The sequence below is a fragment of the Tenrec ecaudatus genome, chromosome 8 (genome assembly GCF_050624435.1).
Source record: "Tenrec ecaudatus isolate mTenEca1 chromosome 8, mTenEca1.hap1, whole genome shotgun sequence".
Taxonomy (NCBI): Eukaryota; Metazoa; Chordata; class Mammalia; order Afrosoricida; family Tenrecidae; genus Tenrec; species Tenrec ecaudatus.
Window position 1 is genome coordinate 143,269,372 of NC_134537.1, and position 27,616 is coordinate 143,296,987.

The 27,616-nt window shown below is 51.5% G+C and overlaps 1 protein-coding gene across 3 annotated transcripts in view; it reads left to right on the forward strand.

Annotated features, from left to right (window-relative positions):
• Window positions 1-27,616, forward strand: part of OTOF (otoferlin) — a 110,845-nt gene that overhangs the window by 22,897 nt on the left and 60,332 nt on the right. For all 3 annotated transcript variants that reach the window (XM_075555807.1, XM_075555806.1, XM_075555808.1), the window contains exons 2-3: window positions 9,016-9,074; window positions 24,451-24,539. In XM_075555807.1, the coding sequence (XP_075411922.1) occupies window positions 9,016-9,074; window positions 24,451-24,539 (148 nt within the window). The remainder of the gene's footprint in view (window positions 1-9,015; window positions 9,075-24,450; window positions 24,540-27,616) is intronic.

The following is a 27,616-nucleotide window of genomic DNA, read 5'->3' on the forward strand; positions in this document are numbered from 1 at the left end:
TCTGTCTGCTCCTGTGAAGATGCTCAGTCTTAGGAACCCCATAGAGCAGTGGTCTCAACCTTCCGAATGCCACACCCTGTAATCCAGGTCCTCATGTTTTGGTGACTGCCCCCTGCCCAGCCATGAAATTATTTTCGTTGCTACTTCATAATTGTAATTTTGCTACTGTTATGAATCAGGCGACCCCCTAAGGGGTCAGGACCCACAGGTTGAGAACCACTGCTTTACAGGGTCACTAAGAGTCAAAATCGCTCAAATGGCAGTGAGTTCTGGTTTGTTTTCCAATATTTGTCTGAAGAATCCTTTAATACTGCTACTCCACCCAAGCCTTTTCTTCAGTTCCTTGTGTTTGAGAAATGCCAAGTGTCTCTTTTGCTTTTTCTAGACCCAGGTTTTTGTACATTTCATTACAATACTTTACTTGGTCTTCTCAATACCCTTTGTAATCTTTTTAGCTCATTAGTGCATCATTTCTTCCATTCACTTTAGCTGCTCTATGTTCAGGAGCACGTTTCAGGGGCTCCTCTGACCATTATTTTGTCCTTTCTTTCATATCTTTGTAATGACCTTTTGCTGTCTTTGTGCATGTTGTCCTGAATGTCTTCCTACAACTTGTCTGGTCTTGGTCATTAGTGTTCAATGTGGCAAATCTATTCTGGACATGATGTCTCAATTCAGGTGAAATGTGTCCATGGCTGCACTTTGATTCTCTTGTACTTGTTTACTTTCTTCAGCTTCAACTTGAACTTGCCTAAGAGCAACAGATGATCTAGTCTGCAATCAGCTGCTGACTGCTCGCACTGATGATGTTGAGCTTCCCCATCATCTTTTCAGCAGATATGGTTTATTTGATTCCTGTGCACTCCACCTGCTGGGGTCTGTGTTTGTAACTCATCATTTATATTGTTGAAAGGGGCAGTTGCCATGAATAAGTGGTTGGTCTTGGAAAATTCTATCTTGTGATCTCCAAGTTTGTCTCTGTCGCCAGCACTTTATTTTCTATCTACTTATCCTTCTTCTGTTGCCAACGTTCACATTGGAATCATCATTAATTATCACTGAATCTTGACTGCATGTGTGATCCAATTCAGGTGGTAGAAGTTAGTGAAAATCTTTAGTTTCTTCATCTTTGACATTAGTGGTTGGTGCATAAATTTGAATGATAATTGTGTTAACTGGTTTTCCTTGGGATTGTGAGAATATTATCTTTTCACTAACAGCATGGTACTTTAGGACAGATCTTGAAATGTGCTTTTTGACAATGAATGTGACGCTGTCTCTTCAGCCTGTCATTCCTAGCATAGTTGCCCATATGACTGTCTGATTCCAAATGGCCAATGCCGGTCCATTTCAGCTCATGAATGCCTAGGATATCAAATCATGTGTTCCATTTCATTTTGAACAAAGCCAAATGTTCCTAGATCGATACTTTGAACTCGTCATGCTCCGATTATCAACGGATGTTTGCAACCACTTTCTCTAATGTTGAGTCATGGCACATTGGCAAAGGAACGTCCTGAAAGCTTTACTTCATCTGTATCCTGAAGGCTGAATCTACTCTACTAAGGTAGCTCTTCCCGCAGTGTACTTTGAGTCCTTCCAGCATGAGGGACACATCCTCTGGCATTGCATCAGACAATGTTCTGCTGCTATTCATAAGGTTTGTGTTGGCCATCTTTTTCAGAAGTAGATAACCAGGTCTTTCTTCCTAGTCTGCTTAATCTAGAAGTTTCCTCGAAACCTATCTACCATGGCAACTCTGCTGAGATTGGAAATGTCAGTGGCATCACGATCCTAGCAACACTACGGTGCAACAAGATGATTGCAGCCTTTCCTGTCCTGTAGGATGATTATGGATAAATAGATGTCCTACAGAATGAGTCTGAATGGACTCGACAGCAGTGGGTTTGAATTTAGAGTATGATTCCAAGCCCCCAAGGGGTTGGATAATGAGCTCCAGGTTTTCAGAGCATGAGCATCGAGCCAGACACAAGACTGAATGGGCCTGGTTCTTTTTCCTGCAGGCAAGGATGCCAGAACTTGTTTCTTGGGGCTCCGTGGGAGTTCCTTCAGAGCAGACCAGGCTGATCTGAACTGCAAAGAATGACAGCTTAGCAGGGCTACCCCTCACAGATCTGGGTAGGCATGGAGAAACTGTGGATACCTGGGATGAGCATAACATCTCGGGGGGGGCAGTGGTACTTGCTAAGCCTCTTCCAATACAGCCCATCAAAGGCAATACACACAGCAAGTTTAAATTAACACAAGGCAATGACAGGGTCAAGTCCAGGCACGAGTCTCAGTCATTAGCAAAGAGTATTTGGCTCTATCTCCAGCTAACATAGGACAACAGAAATTACACTCGGTGCTGCGATTCTGGCCCGAGAGCTGCTTTCTGGGCAAAACCAGGATGTCCCTGCAGCTTGTCTTCGGATCATTCTCCTTCAGAGACCCCAGTATCCTGCTGTAGGCCCCTAAGGACCTCAGATGTTTCCCTCGAGCCTGCTTTTCTCCTCATAAAAGCCCCCTGCTCCTATCCAGCACCTTCCAAATCCCATTCTCTACTCTGCACTTTCAAACATTTGCGCACACGGTTCTTTCTGCCTGGACTTCTCTTAGCTCTCTCTTCTCCCCAGTCTCTCTGAGTAATTGGGTTCCACTTGGCTTCATGGCACATTGGCTTCATGGCACATGGCTTCATGGCACATTGGCTTCATGGCACATCATGCCCATGTGCAACTGTAACAAAGGCTTCCTTGCTTTTTTGAGGACTTCCTGAAGAACAGACCAGTCTGTCTCGGCGGAAGTACAGCCTGCGTGCTCCTCAGAAGCCAGGATGGGCCTTTGTCAGAGAGACTGGTCCGTGGAGAAGGACACCATGCTAGGGAAAGTGGAGCATGCTGTCCCGGCACTATGATTCAAAGGCATCCGCACTGCCAACACACAGGAGGCAATCGAAAGGGTCACGGCTTAGGACAGGCACCCCTTCATCCTCAAAGGGACACCTTGGCTCTTGGACACTTTGAAGAGCTCGTGTAGAAGATTTGCCCCAATGCAGTGTGCTGTTTGGCTTCTCGACTGCTGTTCCGTGAGGATCTTCCTTCTCCGTGTGGTCCTCCATCTGCTCAGGTTATTTGTCAGCATAGAGCATGTGAGGGGATACAGCCCTGGTGCACACCTGTCCCGATTGTAAAACCTGCACTGTCCAGATGACTGCCTTTCGGTCACTGTATAGGTTTCCTATGGACACTCTTAAGTGTTCTGAAATTTCCATTTTTTTGAATGTTGCTTGTCACTTTTTAGGATTCAAACCATTAACTATCTGTCTTAGATTCTTTGCTTTCAGCAAAGACCCATCTGATGGTCACAGTGATATCGCTCTGTCCTTGTCTTCTGAATCTGGCTTGCATTTCTGGCAGCTCCCTGCTGATAGATTGATGAAACGGTTTTGTTAATTACCTTCAGCAAATTTGTACTTATGTACAGTAGTAATGACATTGTTAGCTGATGTCGACATTCTGTTGGGTCAACTTCCTTGAGAATGGGCACCGATGTGGCTCTTGTTCAGTCCGTTGGCCAAGTAGCTGTGTTCCAAATGGCTCAGGGTAGACTAATGAGGTTTTCCAGTGCTGCCTCGGCTTATTGAAACATTTTGATTGTTTTCCATCAATTTCCTGAGGCCTTGTTTGTGGCTAATGCCTTCGGTGCATCTTGGCCTTCTTCCTTCAGGACCCCTGAAAATATGCTACCTCTTGGAAATGGTTGAGTGGTGACCAAATCCTGTTTGGTGCAGTGACTCTGCATATTCCTTTCATCTCTTTGAAATGCTTCCTGCCATCATTCAATATCTTGCACATAGAATCCTTCAATAGTTCAACTTGAGGCTTGACTTTTTTTCCCCTCTCAATTCTTTCAGTTGAGAAACTATATGATAGGGGGAATTATTTTGTGCACATGGGACATTGTGTGTGCTTAAGTCATGTCCCATGAAACCCCAGAACTCTGTACTACATATTAAATAAGCCCTGGAGCTCACTTTCATGTGGAAGGTAGCTATTGTGGTGGTCGATGCTGGACCCCAGCTCCCAGTGACCCCATGTGCAATAGAACAAAGCTTTTCCTGGTCCAGCGCCAGCCTCACACTGAGCTCTTTGTTGCAGCCACTGTGTCCATCTGGCTCCTTGGAGGTCTCCTTCTTTTTCACTGATCCTCTACTGCAGTGGTTCTCAACCTGTGGGTCGCGACCCCTCTGGAGGGTCAAATGACCCTTTCACAGGGGTCGCCCGATTCATAACAGTAGCAAAATGACAGTGACGAAGTAGCCACGAAAATATGGTTGGTGGGAGGGTCACCACAACATGAGGAACTGTATGAAAGGATCGTGGCATTAGGAAGGTTGAGAACTGGGAGCCTTAGGAGCATGGTGGGTTAAGTTTTGGGCTGTGAACTGCAAGTGCAATGGCTTGAACCCACCAACTTCTGAGCAGGAGCAGAATGTGACTGTCTGCTTTCATCAACGTCTGCAGCCTCAGAAACCCTAGCAATTCTACTCTGTCCCACAGAAGCCTGAGATTCAGGATCAAGTCAATGGCGGTGGTGTTCCTGCTTTATTGAGGAGGGTAGCTCTCCAGGGTCGGTGTTTTAGAACAGCAGTGACATGTGAGTGACTGATATTAAGCTCCGGACTCTAGAGTTCCTCAAATTGGCTATGAGTATATCCGATCTGATCCTTATGACCAGAGTGAGCCCAGGAGCTGCTGTTCTAACTCCACTGATTGACTCGGCGAGGTGTTTATTTCAAGTCAAACTGCTCAACTCTCCCATGAGCCCCTGATGCACAGAGAAAGCAATTGCTAACCAATTTCCCTGCCTAACCTCCTCTCCCTCGGTCCACAGAAGCCTCTCCACTGCAGGGAAGAGGCTATTTTCTTGTTCTTACGCTTTATTCCCAATCTTCCCTGTGGCGAGGACCGTGATTTGATATTGGGATTGTAAATGGCTTTGCCTGAAAGTCATTTAAAAGGAAACCAAGAAGTCAATAAGACTGGTGTTCTGTGCAGTAGCTGTGAACTAGAAATGGACTTGAAACAAGCGTCTTGGGCTATGATTCGCACCGAGCACACGGAAAGGGGGATGGCAGCCCTGACCCTGCTCTGATGAACAGAATGCGTGAATGAGCCCTGCCTCTGCTTACAGACAACCTTCCTGAAGAGAGGCCTTTGATCAACACAGAAGGCCTCTTTATTGTAAATCAGACTTTGCACAGTTTTTGTACAATTGCATTGTTTCAGCCAAGTCCCTACCTTTGACTTTTCGGTACCTAACTAGGTAAATTGAGAATACTCACCACTTCCTAAATCCCCAGGCTCCAAATCAATGCACTGTTATTGCCTTTGAAACAGAGCTGTACTCTATGCATTCTGCCATGGCAAATCCCACTGTGTTTCATGCCATCCGTTCCAAGGCTACAGGAACCATGCAAGCAAGGGAGGGGCGAGTCTCTGTGGTTTCCTGCGTGCTGGGACCCTGGCACCATTTGAAGAGCCCTCCCAACCTTTATCCCTGCCTGGGTGGCTCCATTTGTCACTCAGAGAGACTCTGAAGCAGTTAAGGGCTCATTAAGGCCTCCTAAGATGAAAGCCTGAAGCAGAGCCACAGGGTCTCCGGGAAGGGCCAATGCACAAGTATGTTCCACCTGGCTCTCAGTTGATACTGTGTGTTACTGGTGGCAGTTCAGGTTCATGGTTCCTTCTGCCCCACTGGCTGCCTTGGGGTTGCCGGTGAGACTGCTCTTGGGTTCCGCTTTGTTCTCAGGGAGTGCTCCAGTGCTGCCGTTTCCCCCTTCCCCGTCTTGGATCTGTCACCCTTGTTCTTTCTCACGACCCTGGACACACGCTCCCCCACATGCCCCCTCTCCACACCTTCCCCACACCTTCCCCAGCCCTTCTAGCTCCATCAGACCTCCGAGCCTCTTGCCAAGGGGAGCCCCTGGACCGAACAGGGACCAGCTCCTGAGTGATCAGGAAAAAAGGACAAACCCTTGAGACCTCTGTAAACTGGTTGCCATTTGGCAACTCGGGTCCACGGTGACCCTGGGAGCCAGAGTAGCACTGCTCCCTGGGGTTTCGATGGTGGTTTTTTCAAAGCAGACGGCTGGGTGCTGGTGGGTGGGCTTGAATCTGCAGCCTTTCAGTTCACCTCAGAGCACGGTAACCATTTGTGCCCCCCAGGGGCTCTGAGACTGCTGTGCCAACCAGCCCTCTTAGGACACAAGCAGCCATTGGGGCTAGACCCAGCCTGCTTGGTGATGCCCACTCCTTATGGATCTCGCTGGATTGCCCACCGGAGCTCGCCTCCAAGCCCCTTGGCCTGTGCTGCCGGTCTACTGAGAGTTTTGTGCCTAGTCCTCTCCTGGGTCCCTGGCCCTCCAGGGACAACCCAAACTAACCCCAGAGAGGGACAGAGCTCACCCCTGAGAGAGCCATCAAATGGACCTGCACCGACTTAGGTTGGAGATGTGAACGCATTTCCCCCACTGATGACTAGAGAAGAGCGTAGACTGAAGTCTACAGTAAAAGATCACAGAATGCTGCCTTCACCCCTTCTCACTCCCCAGAGAGAACCCCAACTCCGTGCCGTGGAGTCAAGTCCAGCTGAGAACAGCCCTACAGGGCCCCTGGGGTTCCCAAGGCTGTCATCTTTACAGACGCCAACCGCCATATCTTTCTCCCGCAGGATGGTTGGTGAGTTCCAATGTTTAGGGCAGTGGTTCTCAACCTGTGGGGATCAAAAGACCCTTTCACAGGGGTTGCCCATGACCATCGGAAAATGCATATTTCTGATGGTCTTAGGACCAAGACACCGCTCCTCTATCTGTCTCCAGGTGGGACCGCCCACATGCAGATATACCCACATAGGAGTACCCATGCTACACCATGCTTCAAGACAGCATTTCAATTATTTGTCATTAGAAATAAATAGTTCACAATGTATAATGACATATTGTTTTGTGACGAATCACTATGTTTTACTTATGTTCAAATTGTAACCATGAAAATACATTCTGCCTACCAGATACTTATATGACGATTCATAACAGTAACAAAATGACGGTCTGGTTGGGGATCAAAATAATTGTACGGTTGGGGGTCACCACCACATGAGGAACTGTGTTAAAGGGTCGCAGCCTGAGGAAGGTTGGGAGCCACTGCTTGAGGGTAATAGTCACTGGGCATTGCCTCGGTTTGAGAGAGTTCCTATTTACATGCAAACTATATGCAGATCGCTGGGGGCCTGCCTTGTTTTTATAAACAGGATGTTGTCCTAGATGTATTTTTCTCCTTTTTTAGGGTGGTACAGAGTTGACAGAGGATAAGAAATGAATCCTAAATAATAATGGTATTTAAAAAAATTCATCCCATCTCCAGGGTTCCCCTCAAAGAAATCACGACCCTTCCCATATGTCCCCAGGCCTCCAGGACAGCCTTTACCCAACATGCTCGGTGCTGCTCTGTTCCTTGTCTGAAATTGTGACTTAGAGTAGGTATGTGTTGTATAGTACCGGACGGGATATCTCTGCCAACTCCCTGCCTTGCCCTACTAGACAGTCAAGTTCCTTGAGAGCCAGAATCCATGCCTCCATCTCTGTGGCCCAAGTCCCCAGCACAAGGCCTGGGACATCATCAACTCCAGGGAGTGTCACCCAAAGTGAACTGAACGGAGCCAGTATCCCCCACACTTTGCCTCCCCCACTGCCTCAACCTGGCCTGACCTCTTGAGCGGCGCCTGGGTCAGCGCTGACCCACCGGGCCAGGGGAAGAGAGCAGCTTTCCCGTGGCTCTCCTCTGTTTGTGCACATGGCCTGATGGAAGGGTGTGTGAAGGTGGGGGGGGTAGTTTGGCAACAGTTGTCTCTGCATTCCACGAACTCTGTTACCTATGGTGGTCGCAGACGTGTAAGCCAGCTAAAAGACTAAAGGAAAGAAAGCATCTAAGGCTTTCCGGTCTGTAACAGAGCCCTGGGGCCACCAACAGCTACGTGCTGTCCCCCAAACCCACCCAGAGGTTCTGTGAGTGAAAGGCGGGGGGATCTGTTCCCACAAAGAACACAGCTCCCCAAACGCTGTGGGGCAGTTGGATTCTGTTTTGTGAGGTTGCTCTGAGCAGGCGTCTACCTGGCCATACAGGACAACAGAAAGGCTGACCCCAAAGCATCAAAGATGAGAATGGGAGAGGGTAAAACCCTTCACCTTGAAGAAGTGCTGAAACCTGAGTGCTTGGCCAGGCCTGACTTGGGCAAGAGCCTTGGCTAGGGCTGCAGCCATGCAAGGAGCTGGGGCTTTGCCTGCCTCTGGCCCAGGCTTCTGCTAAGGGTAACCATAGCCCTGGTGGCATAGTGCCAGGTCTCTTATGGGCTCTTTACTGCAAGGTCAGCAGTTCGAAACCACCATCTGCTCCAAGGGAGGAGACGGTGCTCTCTACTCCCATAAATAAGTCCAGTCTTGACAACTCACAGAGGAGACAGTTTTACTCTGCCCCACAGGGTTGGTATGGGTTGACATTGACTTGATGGCATTGACTTTGGCATTGGGGTGGCATTGAGATTTCTGCTGTGGGTAGCTGGAGCCAGGGCAGCAGAAGCAGGACAAGCTGGTAGAGCCGAGGAGGCTGCAAGAGAAGGCCAAGACAATCACTGAGGGAGCAGCGCGGTGGAGAAGAGAGACCTGGTCTACCCCCAGACCTGCCTCTCCTCTGTCTTGCACCCCTCTCCGGCCTCATGGAGTTCATGGCCTCTGACCTTCCTACCTCATGGGACTGCAAAGAGGATCAGTTTACCTGGGAAGAACTTGGCTCAGCCAGAAGAGTGCTGCTCAGAGATGAGGTTCCATGCGCCATAACAAGTACTTTGCAAATCCCCGGCGCTGTAGTGGTGGCTACAGGACCGAAGCTCCGACTGCAGACCCCTAGTGCGTCGTCTGAAGAGGGCTGACTGATATTTCCTCTTTCCCCCACACAGGGCAAGCCTTCTACTCCCGGGTCTTGGAGAACTGTGAGGAAGTGGCTGACTTCGATGAGGTAGGACGTCCCTGGGAGCAGTCCCAAGACTCTACTTCAGCCTGGAGCCCAGAGGGGAACTAGCATCCCCCACCCACCCGACTCTGAAGGCATGCACCGACTCTAAGCCCCAAGGGACTTGCTCCTTCTGAACTACCTGCTTCTCCTTCACTGGAAGCAGGTGCTGGTGGGAGGGTGTTAGGAAGCCAGTCCAGAGGGAATGACCCAGACTATGGCTGGTCAGGTCCAACTGAACATCCGGCTGCCCCACCTGAGCCAGCTTCCCCTGGTGGAGAAAGAGCCCTGTGGGTTTCCCAGAGTGTAACTCTGGATTGGAGTCGAAAGCTCCCTCTTTCTCAGAGCAGCTGGTGGTTTTGAACCGCTGACCTTGCAATTAGCAGCCCGGTGGGTAACTTTTATGGCACCAGGTCTTCCCAGAGCCTGCAAGAGGACTCCTATTTCCCATCTTTGTAGCAATTATACGTTGAGCTGCTGAATGCAAGGACAGCAGTTCAAACCACTAGCCATTCATGGGAGAAAGGCAGAGCTTTTTACTCCCGTGAAGAGTTACAGTTTAGGGGACTCACAGGGGCAGCTCTACCCTGTCCTATAGGGTCACTATGTGCCAGCATCGACTTGATGGCAGTGAGTTTGGTTTGGTTTGGGTTAGCTGTTAGGCTGCTAACTGCAAGGTCTGTTGTTCAAACCTACCAGCTGCTCCACAGGAGAAAGATAAGACTGTATGTTCCTCTATATATTTATAGTCTCAGAAGGTCTACAGAGGGTTGCTCTGAGCCAGAATCACCTCAATGGCAGCGGGCTTGTTTTCTGGTGTGAGTCAGAACTGATTAGAGGGCAGGGGGTTGGGTGGTGCAGTGAGTAAGAACTCAGCTGCTAGCCAAGAGGTCTGTGGTTCGGATCCACCAGCAGCTCTTTGGGAGAAAAAGCTTGGCAACGTGTTTTCCTGTCAGGATTGGTGGATACCATGTGCCATCAAGTCCATTCTAAGCCGTAGAGCCCCTACATGACAGAACTGAACCAGGTGAGGACACCCTAAGGAGCCCCAGGGGACTGTTCTAGAGGATCACGGCAATGATACATGAGCCTTGCTGCGATGGCTAGTGGATCTGAGCTTCTCTTGATTTGCCTGCAAGTTTTTTAAGTTGTAACTTGCCTGTTTAAATGCTCTGCCCTTTCCCCTATGGGTGGCTGTCTTTTCCTACTGACTTTCAGGAGTTCTTTATATATTCCAGCTAAAACCCTTTGTTGATTTAGATGCTGAAAATATCTTCTTGTGTCTGAACCCTGTATTCTGTTCCATCGATCTGTCTGCCTGTTCTTAAACCTTATCACACTGCTTTCATCAAGATTCTTTTTGTATCTCTTAAAATTTAATAAGGCAAGTTCTCTCTCTTTTTTAAACTTAGCTACTTGTGGGCATTGATTCTTCCATGTAAAATTTAAAGGAAGTTTATCAAGTTCTTTAAAAAACCAACTAGGATTTTTATTACAATTGCCTTGAATTTAAAAATTAGCATAAGGGATGTCAATATCTTGTGATATGAACTCATTTGCTCAGTTTATCAGGTGTGTTCTTTATCAGCACTTTAAAGATTTATGCATAGAAGCTTTATGTATTTATGATGATTCCCTAGATAGGGTTTTGTTTTTTCTATAGATGATATCTTACTTGTATTACATTTCTAGTTGATACTTGCAGGCAAAGAGCTATATTTTCATTCTTTACAGGCCCATGGTTAACTTTAAGAATTTGTATGTTGATTCCATGTTTCTGATGTATATGATTCTATTATCTGCAAAAAATAGCGCTTTCTTCTTCCTTTCCAACCCTATCCCCCTCGCCTGACTCGGTAGAGCGCGTTGACCTGGCTCTATTCCACATTCAACAGTAGCAGTGTTGGTGACCAGCCTTTCTAGGTTGGGCCACTCTCAGAGAGAACAAGAATTGGGAGGGGTCCTTGCCCTCAGGAAGCTTTGCAGTCTGGTAGGGACAATGTACAGAACGGAATGTGGTGAGTGCTACAATAAAACTGAAACAAGACTGTCAGGGAGCTTGTGTTTGTGGAGGACGAACAGCTCGGAGAAAAGGGTCAAGCGGTTGCTCAACCGGCCAACATCTGCTTGATTAATATCTGCAAAGAGCCAGCTTCTCCCTTCTGCTGTTACCGCTATGATCATCGTTCTCCATGTCCTTGGCTTCTGCCCTTTTCTTAATTATTTCCCTTCTCTCTGTTTATTTGTTTGTTTTTGTTTCATGGTTATTTTCCCAGCTTTTTCAGTTGAGGGCCTTTTTTATTTTACTGCATTTGAACCTTTGTTGATTCTTATGAAATCTATCCAAAGCTATAAAGTTTGCTCCACATACACTATGAACTGTAGACTACAAAATTTACACATAATGTTTTCTTATTCTTTAGTTGGACCATCTCTTAAATTCTTATATGATTTCCTTTTAGACTCCAAAGTTATACATCAATATACTATTTAGTTTCCAGACACATATGATGATTTTAGCGCTTATTATTTTATTTCTCTCTTGTTTTATGAGCATACACTATATCTTTATATTTATCCTTCGGAATTTCTTGAGTCATTTATTATGGCCGAAGTAGTGGTCCTAATTCTCCCTCTGTGCTTAAGAGGACTGTGTCCATGCAGAGCTCATTATATAGATGCATAATTGCCCAAGCTGACTAATTGTAGTATGCAATTTTTCAATTTTTCTTTCCTTTTTCTATCAGTGGTGTACTGAAATCTCTGATGACAATTGTCGGTTGGTATATTTATCGCTGAATCTGCTCGCTGTTGTTAGCTGTACGTATGTTTACAGAGGGGCCCTGGTGGCACGGCAGTTAAGCACTCGGCTACAAACCCAAAGGTTGTAGTTTGAGCTCACCTGGTGACTGTATGGGAGAAGAACCTGGTACGGCTTGCCGCCGAGGAGTCCCTCCATGACAGTTCCCTCCATCACATGCGGTTGCTATGAGACCGAATCAGCTTGATGGCACCCAGACCAGCCACACAGGTCCACAGTGGCTATAGCTTCTTGCTTATTTTTTTCATTCCTAGTCTATAACATCCTTATTTGTCCCTTATGATATTTTTGGCCTTAATTTTTATATTTTCAGTTATTAAGACTGCTATCTTAGCTTTATTTATATTTATTTGCTTGGTCTATCTTGTTTCATTCTATCCCTCTGGTACTTATTTTTCTCACCCCAATGTTTCTATTTTGTTTGTTTGTTCATTTACTTTAAGGGTGTGTCCCTAGGGTGTGTACTATTAGATTGTAATATAAGAATTTCTGCCTTTTCATTGTGTGCTTAGCCCTTTTATAGCGATTGTCATTCGGTTCATTTCTATCACCGCCTTGCAGTTTCCTTTTGCTGGGCTCTGTCTCTGGTTTTCTCCTTCCTAGTTCCTGCTGGATGGATCGGGCTTTAGCCTGTTAGTTTAAAAGGCATTCGTTTTACCTGTGTCCTCAAGATCATCAGGATGGCGCCTGTGTATGCATCCCGGAGGCTGCCCTAAGCAAACCGATCAGCATCGTTTCCCCGTAACATGATACATGCGTCAATATTCTCGCAGGCCTCACTCACTCAGTCCGCCCCGCAGCGCGGACGCACACGGTCTAGGCTCACAGTTGGTTCTGGAGTCCCACGGAGCGCTAGCCCCTCTCCTAGGCGCCCTAGCTCGCTGGCTGGCTTCTCCCCTCCTCCCTCCCTTTTCTTCCTTCCTTCCTTTCTTTTTCTCCTCTCAAGGCAGCAATAATCTTTACCAAGCTCTCCTATCACCCTTGCTTCTCGCGTTTCTCGAACTATTTCCTGGAGTTGGTTCCCTTCGTATTTGCACACTTCTACCAGAGGCGCTTTTATTTTGAGTCCCTGTGTCACGTGCTTGTTGCTCAACCCTTTGCAAATCTGAACGTTGTTTCCTTATTTCTTAAACTTTGAATGTGGATTTTGTCCGATGTAAAATCCAAAGTTCGAACTTCTTTTCCTAGACAAATTAAAAATATTATGATGCATTGCTATTAAGCAGTTGGATGGCCATCTGATCCTTGTACCTTTATGAGTGATCTATTGCTCTCTGGGTTTGGAGCAGTGGGAGGGGGCGGGGAGCATAATTCCTTGTCATTGTATTCTTGAATTTTACTATGATGTGTCTTTTTAGGTTTCCTTAGTTCCCTATTTTGCATCATTTTTTTGAGATGCCTTTCAAATCCAAGACCTTGTCATCTTTAATTTCTTCTGGAAAATTCCACCTCCGTTTTTTTTCCTTTTCAGATATTCCATGTAATTATTATATTATTCCCTCCTCTGTGACTCTTATTATCAGATGTCAGTACTTCTACTTCTAGCTGCCTTGTCTCTTTAGCATTGCTATCTTTAGTCTATGAATCCTTTCCTGTGGGATTCTGGGGGAGTGCTTCAAATGGATCATGCAACTTGCTAATGTGTCCCGTATGAACGTTATCTTGTGTTCTTGTTTTGTATTATTAATACAGTTCTTTGAGGTCCGTTTGTTCTAATCATCCGGCTGCAGTTGGTGCATCCTGTCCCGTGTGCTGTCTTTCCTGGAGATAGCTCCGTCCTTCCGGTGTCTCTCTACTTCGCCTGGTCAAGCTCTCCTGGCAGCACTACCCTGTCAGGTCATGGGTACTGGAGGAGCCTTGGCGGCCAGTCTGTGCCAGCCCCTGGGGACTTAAAGGAGGACAAGTGTTCACCCTAGAGTGGGAGTCCCGGTCTTGGTGACCCCGGCAGAGTCAGTATTTCATATTTAATGCTTGGAGAAACGTCATCGACCAGAAACAGACCATCTAGATGTTTAATAAGTTGGTTCTCAGGGTTCAGCAGAAGAAGGTGTGAGTAGCTAGACTATCAATACCTATTATATCAACTCCTCACGCCACCAGGCAGCGCCAGCATCGCAATTTGATTAGTAAAGGAGCAAGCAATGATCACCCCAGTGTGGTTCTTGTTGTTGTTGTTGTTGTTGTTGTTGTTGTTGTTAGGTGCCATCGAGTCAATTCCGACTCAGAGCGACCTTGTGTACAACAGAAGGAAACACTGCCGGTCCTGTGCCGCCCTCCTAACCGTCCCTATTGCTTGAGCCCATTGTAGCGGCCATCGCGCCAGCCCATCTCATTGAGGGCCTGCCTCTTTCCCGCTGCCCCGCTCCTCCACCGAGCATCATGTGCTTCTCCAGGGACTGATCTCTCCTGACAACAGGTCCAAAGCATGTCGCACAAAGTCTCACCATCCTTGCCTCTAGGGAGCACTCTGGTCGCACTCTTTCCAAGACAGATTGCTTTGTCCTGGGAGTGGCCCATAGTACTTTCAAGATTCGTAGGTAAGGCCAGGAAAATGTCAGAAAAAAGTTTACACACAAAACAAGCTGTTTTTCCCACTGTCCATTCCTATCACTCTCTATTCCAAGCTGGGAAGCCTCCACGTCCCCCACCCTCAACACACACCCACACCCACACACACACACACAGCAACAACTCAGTCTTTGATCTCCTTGGGTTTCACAATTTTTTCATTAGTCTGTTGACTTCCTTCCTGGGCTCCCTCCTTCCCTCTCAGCTTTTCCAAAGTTGACCTTGGGAGGGGAGAACCAGTGATCCTTTTTCACCATCTAGGGAAGAACCAGAAGCTCTATTGTGTCTTCCCCAAGCAGAACCAGAAGCTATGTTGCGTTTTCCCAAGCCTGGTTTCTCATGTCTGGCTCTGTCCGTCATGCATGGGAAAGGCTCATGGAAGGCAGTTCTCAGTGACTCTGGCTCCTGGCATTCAGTGGCGTTGCTGCCAGGCCGGGGAGCCACTCGGAACAAGCTCTCTCCCTCCTTCCCCCAGGGCCCGGGCCACGTAACGTGTTGATGAGCAATAGGCCCAGGCCACGTAACGTGTTGATGAGCAATAGGCCCAGGCCACATAACGTGTTGGTGAGCAATAGGCCCGGGCCACATAGCATGTTGGTGAGCAATAGGAAGGAACACAGAGAGGAGGTGTGAGCAGGTGCTGCAGGCCTCTACTCTCTGGAACTGTGCATCTCTCCATGTGAGGTGTGTCCCCCAAGCCTGCCCTTCTCCCCTTCCTGACTAGGCAGCTTTCAGCTCCAGTTCCCATCCTGGTCAGGTGGGACTGGTGATGAGGGCGGATCTCTTGGTAAAGCGATGGACGAGATGAGGTTGGTGGTGGTGGGACCACTGCTGAACTAGTTTTTCTGCTGTCAGGTGTGTTCCACTGCACAGCCAACGGGGCCCCTCCTTCCTCGCTTTCTCAGGACCGCATTCAGAGGGGAGAGCTGGTTGGGTGAAGTTGAAGGCAGCTTGGCCCAGTTTTTCACAGGCCTGCCTCCCTGAGCTTCTGCCCCTAGTCTGCCAAGGTATAGTGTCCTTCCCACCAAGGCTCCCCAGGGAATATACCAGCCCAGGCCGCCAGCCAGTAGGCAACCTGATGCCCTTCCAAAGGCATAGCCTCTCCTTTCCATTCAGCGTACCCTGGGATACCTGAGCCCCAGGTATACCTGACATTCAAAGTTAATTACCGTGTCCCTTAGCTTCCCAGCACTGCCCAACACGAGTCAAGTGGAATGTCGGACTCTACCGCTCCCAAAGGTGGGATCAGATTCTGAGCACCTAGTGGGTGCCAGGCACAGGGCGAGAGATACCCCCCAAAGGGAGGAGCCCAAGTTCAACAGCCCACAGTGGCCTGTAGGGGGTCTTAGGGAGAGCATGCGGGGTGGGACGAAAACCAAAGACCTCGGAGCAAAGCAAGTGACGGGGATCAGAGAGCAGGCCACAGATGGGGAGAAGTGGCTCTCAGCTGGGCAGGCACAACCTGCCCCCTGGGGAGGAGGGGAGGTGCTGGGATCTGACTGGACTTTCATAGGGTGGAGGGAAAGGGTGCCAAGGACCCATCTGCTGGGACTTACCCATCACTCCTTGCCTGCCCCAGGGCAGTCCCCCACGTGGGTTCCTAATACTCGCTGCCAGCAGCTAGCCTATGCTGCTTTTCTGGGCAATTTCTCTTCCATTCACGCTCCACAATAATCTTAGTGGCTACGGGTGAAACGCTGGCTCAGAGAGCGGGTATCCTTCTGACTCTCCTCCCACCCAATCACGTTTGGGTCTCTCCAGGCCCACGATCCTCACGTTCCCTCAAAAAGTAGCTCAAAGAGTGGCCATCACAGGTCAGAGGAGTCCATCCCACAAAGTAGGGGGCCGGGTTAGCTCAACCCCCTTCTTAGTCACTGGGGTGGGCGAGTCCCAGACTTGGGGCCTCACTGGGGCCTCACTGGCCCTACAAGGAACCAGCCGGTGCCCAGCCTGGGAAAGGAACGTCAGCTGTTGCTTCCAGAACAGGTGGTCCTACAGCCACCTGTGTCCACTGAGGTACAAAGAGCATTGGCCTGGCATTCCTGAGACCCGGGTGACAGTCCTCACTAAGCTATGCACAAACATCGCCACCTTGGGTGCCCCCCCCCACCAAGCTTGGGCTCTCCTTCTGTGAAGGGGGGCAGAGCCCTGGCTCTGCCTGCCTCATGGGACCGTCGCCAGGCTAGAAAGGAAAACATGTAGGAAGAGTCAAGACAGCAAATGTCTTTCTTGTTTCAATCAAATAAGAGACTCTAAGAAGGTGGAGGGGTGGGTGTGGGCAATATTTCTCTCTGCTCTGCTCAGGTCAGGGAGCTACGGCTGCCAGAGGCCGGACGCGGGAACCTGAGCGGGGCCAGGTGATGTGGAAAAAAGACAATGCTTGGACACCAGTGAGTGGAAACAGATCCTGGACATGGTGTCTCCTTTCGCAGAGACTAGAATCTGAGAGACTCCATTTAACTGAACAAAGAGCGCCCCAGCCTTTGTGCCAGGCCAGCAGCAGCCAGCGGAGGCCCGTCCCCGGGGAAGCGGAATGACCACACTGTGCCCACCCCAAGTCGGTTCTGTGTGGCTCGGGCCCAGGCCCCGGGTGGGCCAGACCCCACAGGAGAGGTCAGAGGCAGGAGAAGAAAAAGAAGAAATTGCCTCCGTTCACTGAGTACTGAGTGTACAAGAGGCATATGTACACAGGCCTCGTAAAAAGGAACCCAAACTTGCTGCCCTTGCGTCAGTTTGAGAACCATCCCTGAAGGGCTGGCATGAGGGACATGTGTGGCCCAGACTTCTTGCAGGTTGCGTAAGGTCCTGCACCCAGGCAGTGATCTAGCCTGGGGCCCTCCTAGTCGTTCTCCAAGCTGGATCAGGGAACCTTCTCGCATTCCCATTCACAGATCTCTGGGGGCTCAAAGGATGCAGAACGCTGCCTCCCTCCTTGCCAGCAGCAACCAGGTTAGGGCTGAGCCTCAAGCTGGCGAACTGGGTCACAGCTCCTGAGAGGCCCTCTTTCTGCTCCGGACCCCTGATGCCTGCGCCTTGTTTCTGCCAACGTCCCTAGCACAGGCTGGTGCTTCAGGTCTATGTGCGTCTCCACCGCCATCCCATGGGATGGAGGAACAGCCCTGCAGCCCAGCAGCACCACACACAGAACCTGGCAGACCCGGTGCCTGCCTATGAAGGGGGACTTGGTGACATGTGATGTGTTGAGTGGCGAAATCAGTTCCGTTTCTCTCTGAGTCCCTGCAGCACCGGGCACCCTCCCCCCACCCACCCAGAGAGTGCCTATGGGACTGAGGGAACAGGTCCTTAGCTGACCAGTGTGCCGGAGTTCCTGGACTCAGTCTCTGGTTGTGGTCCTTAAATAATCGGTTGTCAAGTGGAGAGGATTAAGAGTGAAGGGGTAGAGTTTAGCCTGTCATTCAAGTCACAGCTTGACCTCATGTGGAGGCGCTAAGGAGATGAATAGCTCTCAAGAGACAAGACACAGGCTCACTCACTGCCAGACATGCTTGCTGACAAGACACACAGAGCTTACGCTAGAGCCCGGAGCTGAAGGAGCCACTTGGAGACCCACGCCTGGGCTGAGATGCCTCTACTGTCACTGGATCCACAAGACTTTCCACCCACTGGCCTGTGATCTTCCTGCATTTGGCATCATTGCATGTGTTTCGTGAATCTGAAGAGGACTTCATAGATTGGTATCGGACATATGGGCTAATATCGGACTTGATCTGGACTGGCTGGGATGTTTCCTCAATATTCAACTGCTCTTATATATAAAGCTCTTTCTTATACACATATGAGTCTCCTTGGATTTGTTTCTCTAGTTTACCTAGGCTAACACACTGGCCATCAATTTTCCGGGTGCCTCTTGAAATGGAAGACACACCCTTCAGTTGTCGTGGCCACAGGCAGAGAACCTGCCTCAGCTACAGAGGTGTCGGCTCTCCCAGTCCCTGCGACTTCATCACAGAGGGCCATACCTTACCCTGCTCCTGGACTCACCGTGATGCCATCGGGTCATTCCTTTCTCACAGAACGAAGCACTGCCCGGGCCTGCACCACCCTCACCAATGTTCTTAGGTTTGAGCCCATGGGCGCAGCCATTGTGTACATCCAGTTCATTGAGAGTCTTCCTCTTGTCGCCGCCCTGCTATGTCACTAAGCATTGACCTTCTCTAAGGACGGGCCTCTCCTGATAACAAGGGCATGGTCTCACCGTCTTTGCCTCCAAACAGCAGTCCGGCTGTCCTTCCTCCGAGACTGATGTGTGTGCGCTTTCGGCAGTCGGTGGTACTTGCAGTACCCGTCCCCAGCGCCGTCATTCAAATGCACCGATTCTTCTTCCACCTCTTCCTTAGCCAGCGTCCAGCGTTCATATGCACGTAAGGCGACCGAAGATATCGTGGCTTGAGTCAAGCGCACCTTTGTCTTCCTTGCTCTGCAGCACTTTAAAGAGATCTTGTGACGCAGATTTCCCCAAGGCAAGGCTGCTGCTTCCGTGCGCAGTGATGGTGGATCCCAGTAAGACAAAATCCTTCATGGCTGCTATCTTTCCTCCATTCGTCATGACGTTGCCTATTGGTCCAGGGGTGAGGCTTTGGGTTTTCTTCACATTGAGTTGTAACCCATAGCCTAGGCTTCCGTCCGAGTCCTCACTTTCACCAAGCAAGGTTGTGTCACCTGCACATCCTAGGTTGTTGATAAGCCTTCTGCCAAGTCACACGCTGCGTCCTTCTTCAGGGAATGCAGGAGCTCTGGTTGTTTGCGCCGCAGACCGGTTGAATAAGAATGGTGGGAGAATGCACCCCCTTCCTGGTTTTAAACCATGCAGTGTTGCCTGGTTCTGTCCACACAACTGCCTCCTGATCCAGGTGCAGGTTCTGCAGGAGCACCAGGAAGTGTTCTGGAATTCCCATTCTACTCAAGGCTGCCCGTAGTTTGTCATGATTCACACAAGTCTAAGGCCTTGTCGTAGTCCATGAAACACAAGTATCCATCTTTCCGGCATCCAATGCCGTCAGCCAAGATCCACCTGACATCGGCAACGGTACCCCTTGTTCCACATCCTCTTCTGAATCTGGTCTGAAACTCGGGCTCAGCTCCCTGTCTGTGTGTTGCTGCGACCGCAGTTAGATGATCTTCCACACAATTTTACTTGCGTGTGACATCAATGATGTCGTTCCAGACTCTGCGCATCCTGTTGGGTCACCTGTCTCTGGAATGGTAATGACAGCAATTAATATGGCAACTCTTCTAATGGAGTACTCGCTCTGTTCCCAGCTCTGTGATGAGTGCTTTCTCAGTTGCCCTGTCACCCTAAGGAGCTGGTACTGTTTCCCCCAAGCCAGTTTTATTGAGGAGGGAGTCGAGGTGGGGAACTAACTGGCACCAGCTCTTACCACTAAGGGGGGGGGGGGGCGGAGAGCAGTGCTACAGCGCCAATCAGTCACAGCGATCTAGTTGCCAGGTGCCTACTGTGTGCTGCGAGTCAGGTGCACATCGGGCCTCCGCTAAAAAAACGAAAGCTGGCCCATGCCCTGGGCTGCTCGAGAGCTACAGCCCAGACTGTAAGGAGTTCTTGGGGGGCAGCAGGAAAGAGAGGGAGTGCAGCAAGGCCCAGGGCCTGCTGGGCAGCTCTGCCACTACAGTATGTCTCCTGGAGACACGGAGAGGGGCACAGACAACATGGTGGGCTGTCTCTGTTGTCTGTTGTTGAGGCTCCATGTCCCCCGACAGAAAAGTGGGAAATCTAAGGCCGCAGGAGAGGAGGTGACGAGAACGTGATGCAGACCGAGGGGGAGGGCTGTCAGCCACAGACTCCCTGCAGGAAGGAATCATCGACATATGCCTCTGAATTCTGCAGTGATGGTGACTTGCAACCTCCTCTTGCCTGTGTTCATGCAGTGCTCACACCAGACCTCAGAGGCTGATAACCAGCCCCCGCATGTGATGCGAACGCTGAGGCTCAGGAAGATGACAAAAGTGACCTCTGGTTACACAGCTAAGTGGTGGTGGAGCCAGGCTTATAAACTCAGATCTTCGACTCAGACTCACAGGGCAGACACCCCAGTGGTGTCTGCGTTGCAGGAGATAGAGCCCTTCCAGGGGCCGTCAGGAGATCTGAGACAAATCGACAGTGGGTATGAGCTGCGGAGCCAGGAGAGACCCAGAGCTCACTCTTTGCTCACAGAAGGAAGAATGTGGACGTCATGGGAGACTGGGCTGATGTGCATCGGGAGCAAGGAGGACCTTGCACCTCTTTGGTACCTATTGCAGGAAGCTGCAGAGGAGTCGTTGAACTCCAAGAGTTCAGAAGAAGAGGTAAAAAAGGGCAAACTAGCCAGGAGAAGGGCAAACCCCAGTGTGGCAAAGCACAGCCCTCTGCTTCTAAGAGACCAGCTGAGAGTAACAGGGGGTGCTTCTGGACCCCAAATCTTCAACCTGAAGGCACTCCCCTGCAAACTGGGAGGCCGGGTCCCCATTGCAAGATCTCTGCCTCTTCAGTCCCGGGGTGGGAAGCAGGTGGGTCATGGGAAGTGGGGAAAGGGGAGCCCCTGATGTCTTGTAGTCCCCTGGAATGCCCCTCTCCTAGAGCAGGGGTCTTCAAACCTGGGAATCATCTGGGAGCTTCCAACAGAGTGATGGGAGGTGGGGGGAGGGTGCAGCATCCAGGCTGTGGATCTTACTTTCCTTAAGAGTTTAACAAGCTCTCCTGGGTGACTGCAATTTTCAGTCAAGATTAAGAATCAGAGAGAGAGAAACCAGGCAAGAGAGACACTAAATGAGGGAACTGCGTGGTGTGGGTGGGAAATGTTGGAGAGGAGAGGAGGAGGAGTGGGAGGAAGCTGTAAGGTGGGGGTAAGGCCAAGGCCAAGCAGCTTCCCTGGCTCCCTGGGAATGCAAGAAACACACACACACACACACACACACACACACACACACTCGCCCCTCCCCCCCCCCCCAGCCACCCTCCACGGCCCCTACTCTCCACTTGGCTTGGCACACTGGGCCACAGGCTGGTTCTCTGATTCCAATCCAACATTAAGACTCAGGAAATAGTTTTCTGGCTGCTCAGAGAGTCTAAGCAGGTTGATAGGCAAGCAGGGGGCCCCTTGCCCCAGTACAGCACTGTGAAGTCCCGGGGGCGTCCTGGTTACATGCCCGGCTGCTATCCACAAGGTCAGAAGCTCAATACCCCCAGCTGCTCTGGCGGGAGAATGATGGGGCTCTCTACACCCATCAGGAGTTACAGTCTTGGAAACCCCCAGGGGCGGCTCTCCCCTTTCCTAGGTGGTTGCTATGAGCCAGCATGGGCCACTGGTAATCCCCACCCCTGTTCCAATGCCCACAGCCCTTTCCTCTGTGGATCGGGCTCCCTCCTCTGTCCCTCTCCACCCCAAGGCAAGCAGACAGCTCAGTGGGGACTCCAGCCCGCTCCCCTCGGCACCCGCACCGCAACTAATGAGTTGGGCCTTCTCAAGCAGGTTTATTTCCCTGCAGCCCGATAAAAGCAACTTCATTAGAAAAAACACATACTCCACCGAGCTGGAGCTGCCGGAGGCTCCAGACAGCAGGAGTGATCCAGAGAGATGCTGCCTGCATAATGAGGCCCCCAAGCCTGGCAGCCAGCCTCCTCACTCGCCTCACCCTCCTTTCTCCTCCTAGGTCCCCTTTGAGCCCCAGCTCAGTGTCCTTCCTCATCCACCTCCTCTCTGCTTCTACCTCCCTCACCTGCAGCTCCCACTGGAGTGTCAGGGGCCTCCCTGTCCCGAGGGAGGGGCATGAAAGTAGCCATTTCCCTGAGCTAGGTCCTACCTACCCTGGGCAGTGAGCAGGCAGGCTGGCCTCCCAGCAGGCAGTGAGGCATCTCCTCTCCACCCCCCATCAGGCATATAAAAAAAGGCAGCCCCTTAGAAACCACAGACTTGCCAGGCCACCTCCCTCCCCAGGCCTCCAGAGTTAACATCCAAAATAGAGAGTGCATGGTCAGCTCCAAGGAGTATTGCAAAGATGAGATGATTCCATCTTAAGGTCCTCAGACTCCTGCCTTCGACAAGTTTCCCTGTGAGTGATGGAGGCTGTCAGTGGGGGGATCTTCGTGTGTGGCCAGGATGCAGAACAAGCTCTCAGCAGAGTTTCCAGGTGGAGACAGGCTAGGGTGAAGAGTCTGGGGGTCTGGTTCTGAGACCGAGCCAGCGAAGCCCTCACATCAGAGTACAGCCATCAGCCCACGACCGACCACGGGTGGGGGGCTACCCCCTGGTCTGCCATGCCCCTCCTAGCCATGAGCCGGGGCCAACCCAGGAACAGTGAACCGCACTGTTATCGCTATGACCATGGGAGTTGGTGTGATGTCCTGGTCCAGCAAGCTCTCGAGCATGGGAGGCTTTAAGCCTGTTTGTTCACGCCCTTCTGGACAACGGCTTTCAGCAACAGCCTCCGCAGATTCCAGAGCTTTCCAGTCACTTCCAGCAATGCAAAGTGGCTCCTGAAGCTTTTCCAGCCCCATCCTGGCACCCTGCCCACCTCTGGGCTCCCCCCTGTTCTCACACTGTTGCCCACGATGGGGATGGGGAGGGGGCATGTAGCCCTCCTCCCACTCCAGCTCAGGGTGAGGCAGGGAAGGGAGGGCAGTCCTGGTCTCTGGGCATGGTCACCCCTTATCACTTGTGGCCTGGAGAGAGGCTGGCCAGTTCTGGATGTCTTCAGCACGACAAGCCTATAAAGGTGGTTTTCCCCTGGGACATCCGTGTGGATTCTTCACGGGGCCTGAGTGCCCTGCCCCCCGAGCATGGATCCCCAACCTGAGAGACCAGGCTCCAGCCTCACTACTGTAAAACCCACCCTCAGCTCCTGCCCCTATGGAACGGCCCCATAGCTTCGTACACAGTGAGGGAGACCCTGCCTTGGCAGGTAGCCCACGAGTGAGCAAACACTTGTCAAGCCAAACTGTGGCTCACAGGCTGCTTCATGGCCACCCTCTGCCCTGCCAGTGCCTCGACTTCTCCAGAGAGGCTCAGGGCAGCTCCCCCATCAGCAAGGCCACAGCCCGGGCAGGTGTCCCTGGGAATTGGCGTGCCAGGCTCCCCCTCTTGCAGTGCCCCAGCGTCGATGAGCTATTTTCTCCACAAAGTACCACAGAGCCATGCACTCTGGACACAATCCCCCCCCCTCCTTCCCCCGCCTTCCCAGGCTCCTTTTCATTTCAAGAAGGTGGGGGGGGGGCGCTGCTGTGAGGGTTGAAGGCAGCAAGGCCTTGGGGGGGCAGCTCTGCTTCTTTAGAGAATGGGGTACACGGTGCCCCTGGTACCACTTCCAGGGACAATCCCACTCCGCATCCCGTGCACCATGGTGACCCATTTCAGGAAGAAGCCAAGATGGAGCGGTGAGGGAGAATCTGCAAGGGCAGCCGGGCCAGACCAGAAAGCACATGGCAGACTGTGGCCCTGAACCAGACGCTCAGTAACACGGAATAGCAGAAATCTGCCCCTAAAGTTAACATTGCCTGAGAGACAGCTGGTTTGGCCTCCGTCAGAGTGGGGGTGGGGGTTATCTGGGAGTACCCACTCAGTGCCAAGCCTGGGCTGGCAGACATGACTGTGGCAGAGAGTTCTTCGAGTCGATAGCTCCACTCAGCATACCCCAAGAAACGGTCCTTGCTGCAGTCTTGGGGTGCTGGCCACCACCCTAAAAGGAGTCCCCTCTCCAAAGGCCACCCAGGTGTTGGGCAGAGGCTGTGGGGCCCGTGGAAGGAGCGCCAGCCTGGGACTCAGGAGTCATGGCTTGCATCTCGATTCTTCCACAGACTGTGTGTCCTTGGGCAGGTCACTAAAGCTCACTCCACAGGTGGTGGTCGGAGTTGGTGACAGGTCAGGTGTGGACACACTGTCCTTGAAGAGCACTGGGCTGACATGGAGGCTGGTGGGGGTGGGGGGCGTGTTACCAGAGGTGCCTGCCCTCCCCGCCTCCCCACAGCTGTCCCTCTCTCCCCAGACGTTCCGGTGGCCGGTGGCCAGCAGCATCGACAGCAGTGAGATGCTGGAGATTCAGATCTTCAACTACAGCAAAGTCTTTAGCAACAAGTAAGTATGGGCGGGCAGGGAAAGGCGGGGCCTGCAGGTACTGGGACCTGCCTTCGCCTCGGACTCCTCCCTCCTTTGGGCTTATGGGCTGGGGAGCTGCCCTAGACTGATCTCCAAAAGACCAAAGAGGTTTCAGACTGGTCCTCAGGGTGCCCCAGTCCGTCAGCCGGGAACACCCCCCTCTCGTGGTGCACCCCTTCCATCTCAGCCCCCTCAAAAATTCCCGTCACCTCCTGTGGTCTCCTCCCTTGGCTCAGGCTGGGCCACCATTAACCATCAGAGGAGAAGGTGTAAAGGCTGGTCCTGTCCTCTAAGACCATCCTGAGGGCAAATGGGGGACACCTGCGGAGGACCAGAAGCTGCTGGGCAATTTGGGACCATAGCCTTGGAGTCAGACAGGCCTGGTCTCAGATCCTGCGTTACCTTGGGCGAGTTACATAACATCTCTGAATCATGGACTCACAGGGGAAAGAGGATTGTGTGTTTTGAAAGGCAGCTGCAAGCACCAGGTGAGTCAGGTAGGCATTCACGCATCCATCCATCCATCCATCCATTCGGTGTTTACTAAGCGCCCACTTCATCTCACACACCCTGGACATGTGACCTGAAGAGACCGATCCCTGCAGAAGGACTCTGCTCAGTCAAACAGAGGGTCCATGGGAAAGAGGAAGACCCGTGAGGAGATGGATGGACACAGCGGCCCCAGTGACAGGCTCTGATGTGACAGCTGTGAGGGTGACACAGGACCGGGCCCGGTCTTGTTCTGTTGCCCACGGGGTTGCTACCAGGCAGAACCGACTTGGCGCTGAACCAGGTGCAATGCACAGATGCACAGTGCCTATCTGGACAGAGCCTGGCTCGGAGGGATTGCAGTAAGGTGGCTTCAGGCCTTCCCCCTTCTGGAGCTGGGCTCTGTTTCTCAGAGCCCCAGAGAAAGCTCAACTTCGGCAAGAGAGTTGAACCCCCTGGTGTTAGCACAGCCCCCCCCCCCCACAACCCACTCCCACCACAGCCCCCAGATCAGTCTCCAGGCTCCTTCTCCTGGGCAGACTGAGCTGTGGGGCAGGGGTGCACCCTGAGGTGTGCACTGGGCTTAGTTAGCAACCAGAAAGTTATACCTGTGCTCAGCAGATGACACACAACAGACCACGGAGACTGGGGGGGAGGGGGTCGAGGCTGGAGGGGGTTTAAAAGAGAGAATGTTCCCCTGGGGCAGGAGGATCTGGGAGCAGGACTCTGCATGGCCCCCTTCCTCAGAGGAGTCTGGACACTCCAGGGCGGGAACCAGAGTCACAGGGCTGGGGAAACGGAGGCACCTATGGATCTGACTCCATTATCACCCAACTCAGAGGGACAGGCTTGTCCTAGAGGCAGGGGGCAGCTTGGTGCCCTCCCCTGAAGGAAGAAAGCACCTTGGGGGAGGGGGCGGGTTGGGAGGCCAGCTCTTCACTGAGCAAGGTCCTCCTCCCAAAATCATGGACTTCCGGGGAGGCCAAGGGGCTGCTTTACGCTTCCAGCTCTATAGGTCTTGAACCTAGACAGGGCTCCCCCGGCCCACCTGCCCAGTCTCCTGGCTGTGGAAGATACCAGGGGCCTTGAATAATTCAAGAGCCAAGAGTCATGGAGGCCTGACCGAGCCTGGGGCACTTGACACTAGCTCCCGGGGGAGAGCGATGAATTATTGACGGGGTCCTGGTGCCCAGTTGCCACTCTATTGTGGTCAGTCTGCGGGGGCCCCTCCTTGCCACCTAATTACCTGGGAATCCTACCTGCCTGCTCTGCCCATCAGCTGTGTGTATGTGATGGGCTCTTTGCCATGAGCTGACCTGAGACAGAGAGCCCCACTGGAGGTCAGGAGAGGGGGCTGTTCTGAGGATGTGAGGTTAGTTCCTGGACCTTTCACGTACCAGCAAGGGGAAACTGAGGCCTATACAGCAGGTTTGGAACCCAGACCTCCTGACCCCAGAACACACAGCCTCACAGCCCCACTTTCCAGGGTAGTGACCCAGCTGACCAAGATGCATGAGGGCCCACCTTCCTGGGCTGCCTCTGCCCCCAGTCCCCTCCAGCTATCCTCTCCATGAAGACCCACCCAAAGGAGGGACGGGGGGCTCAGCAGACCCTGCCAGGTTTACAACCAAACCTGCCAGTGTGGCCTCCGGGTCCTCTCAAGGGTCAGACCTTGGGACCTGCCCTGCCTGCACCCGGCCCTTCCCCCAAAGATATCCTAAGAGGAGACCCCACGGGCAGCCTTCTGGGGAGAGGAGCACCTGGTATTTGTCTTGGATATTCAGTGGCTTAACAAGCACCCTTTGGGGGTTGGGGGCTTTTTGTTTTGTGTTTTGTGTTGTTTTTGCTTAGAGTGTATGTTAAACTCGTTGCCATCAATCAATGTCCAATCAATGTCAACTCAGGGTGACCCCCTAAGACGGGATGGAACTGATGCTGTGGGCTTCTGAGACGGTCACTTCTTACAGAAGTAGACCACCCCGTCTCGCTCCTGTAGAGCAGCTGGTGGCTTCGAACTGCTGACCTTGCAGTGAGCAGCCCAGCATATAACCACTACCCCACTGCGAGCTCCCGTAAAAAGAGCAAAGTTCTGTAAGAATGCATTTCCCCATACTTTGCTTAAGACAGAGATATGATCATCATCTACTTCAAAGATTGCTTTTTATCTGTGGGGGAGGGGTTTGGAGAAACTATGGGGTCAGGAGACTGGATCCAGCATCCTACACGATTAGCATTGCAGCAGTTGCAAACGGAACAGCCATGAGAGTAGTGACCTTGTAAGATCCCTAACAGAGAGGGTGAATGTGTGTGTCAGGAGGTTGTTTAAAGGACCCTTCTTGAAGGAAGGGTGGAGGAGCTCCCCTCTCGGGCCCCTCCCTTCCAAATCCAAAGTCTGAGATTCTGAGGCAAGTTAAGCGCCAAAGGCACCTGAGGCTTCTCTGAAAACCTGCAGGGGAACAGCTCCATCTTGCCCCCTGGAGGTGTCTTTGTCACACTGCAGGTGCCTCCTCAGATACGCCGGGCTCATCTGTGCTTTTGAGGCTTCTTACGCTGGAAGAGGCTCAGCC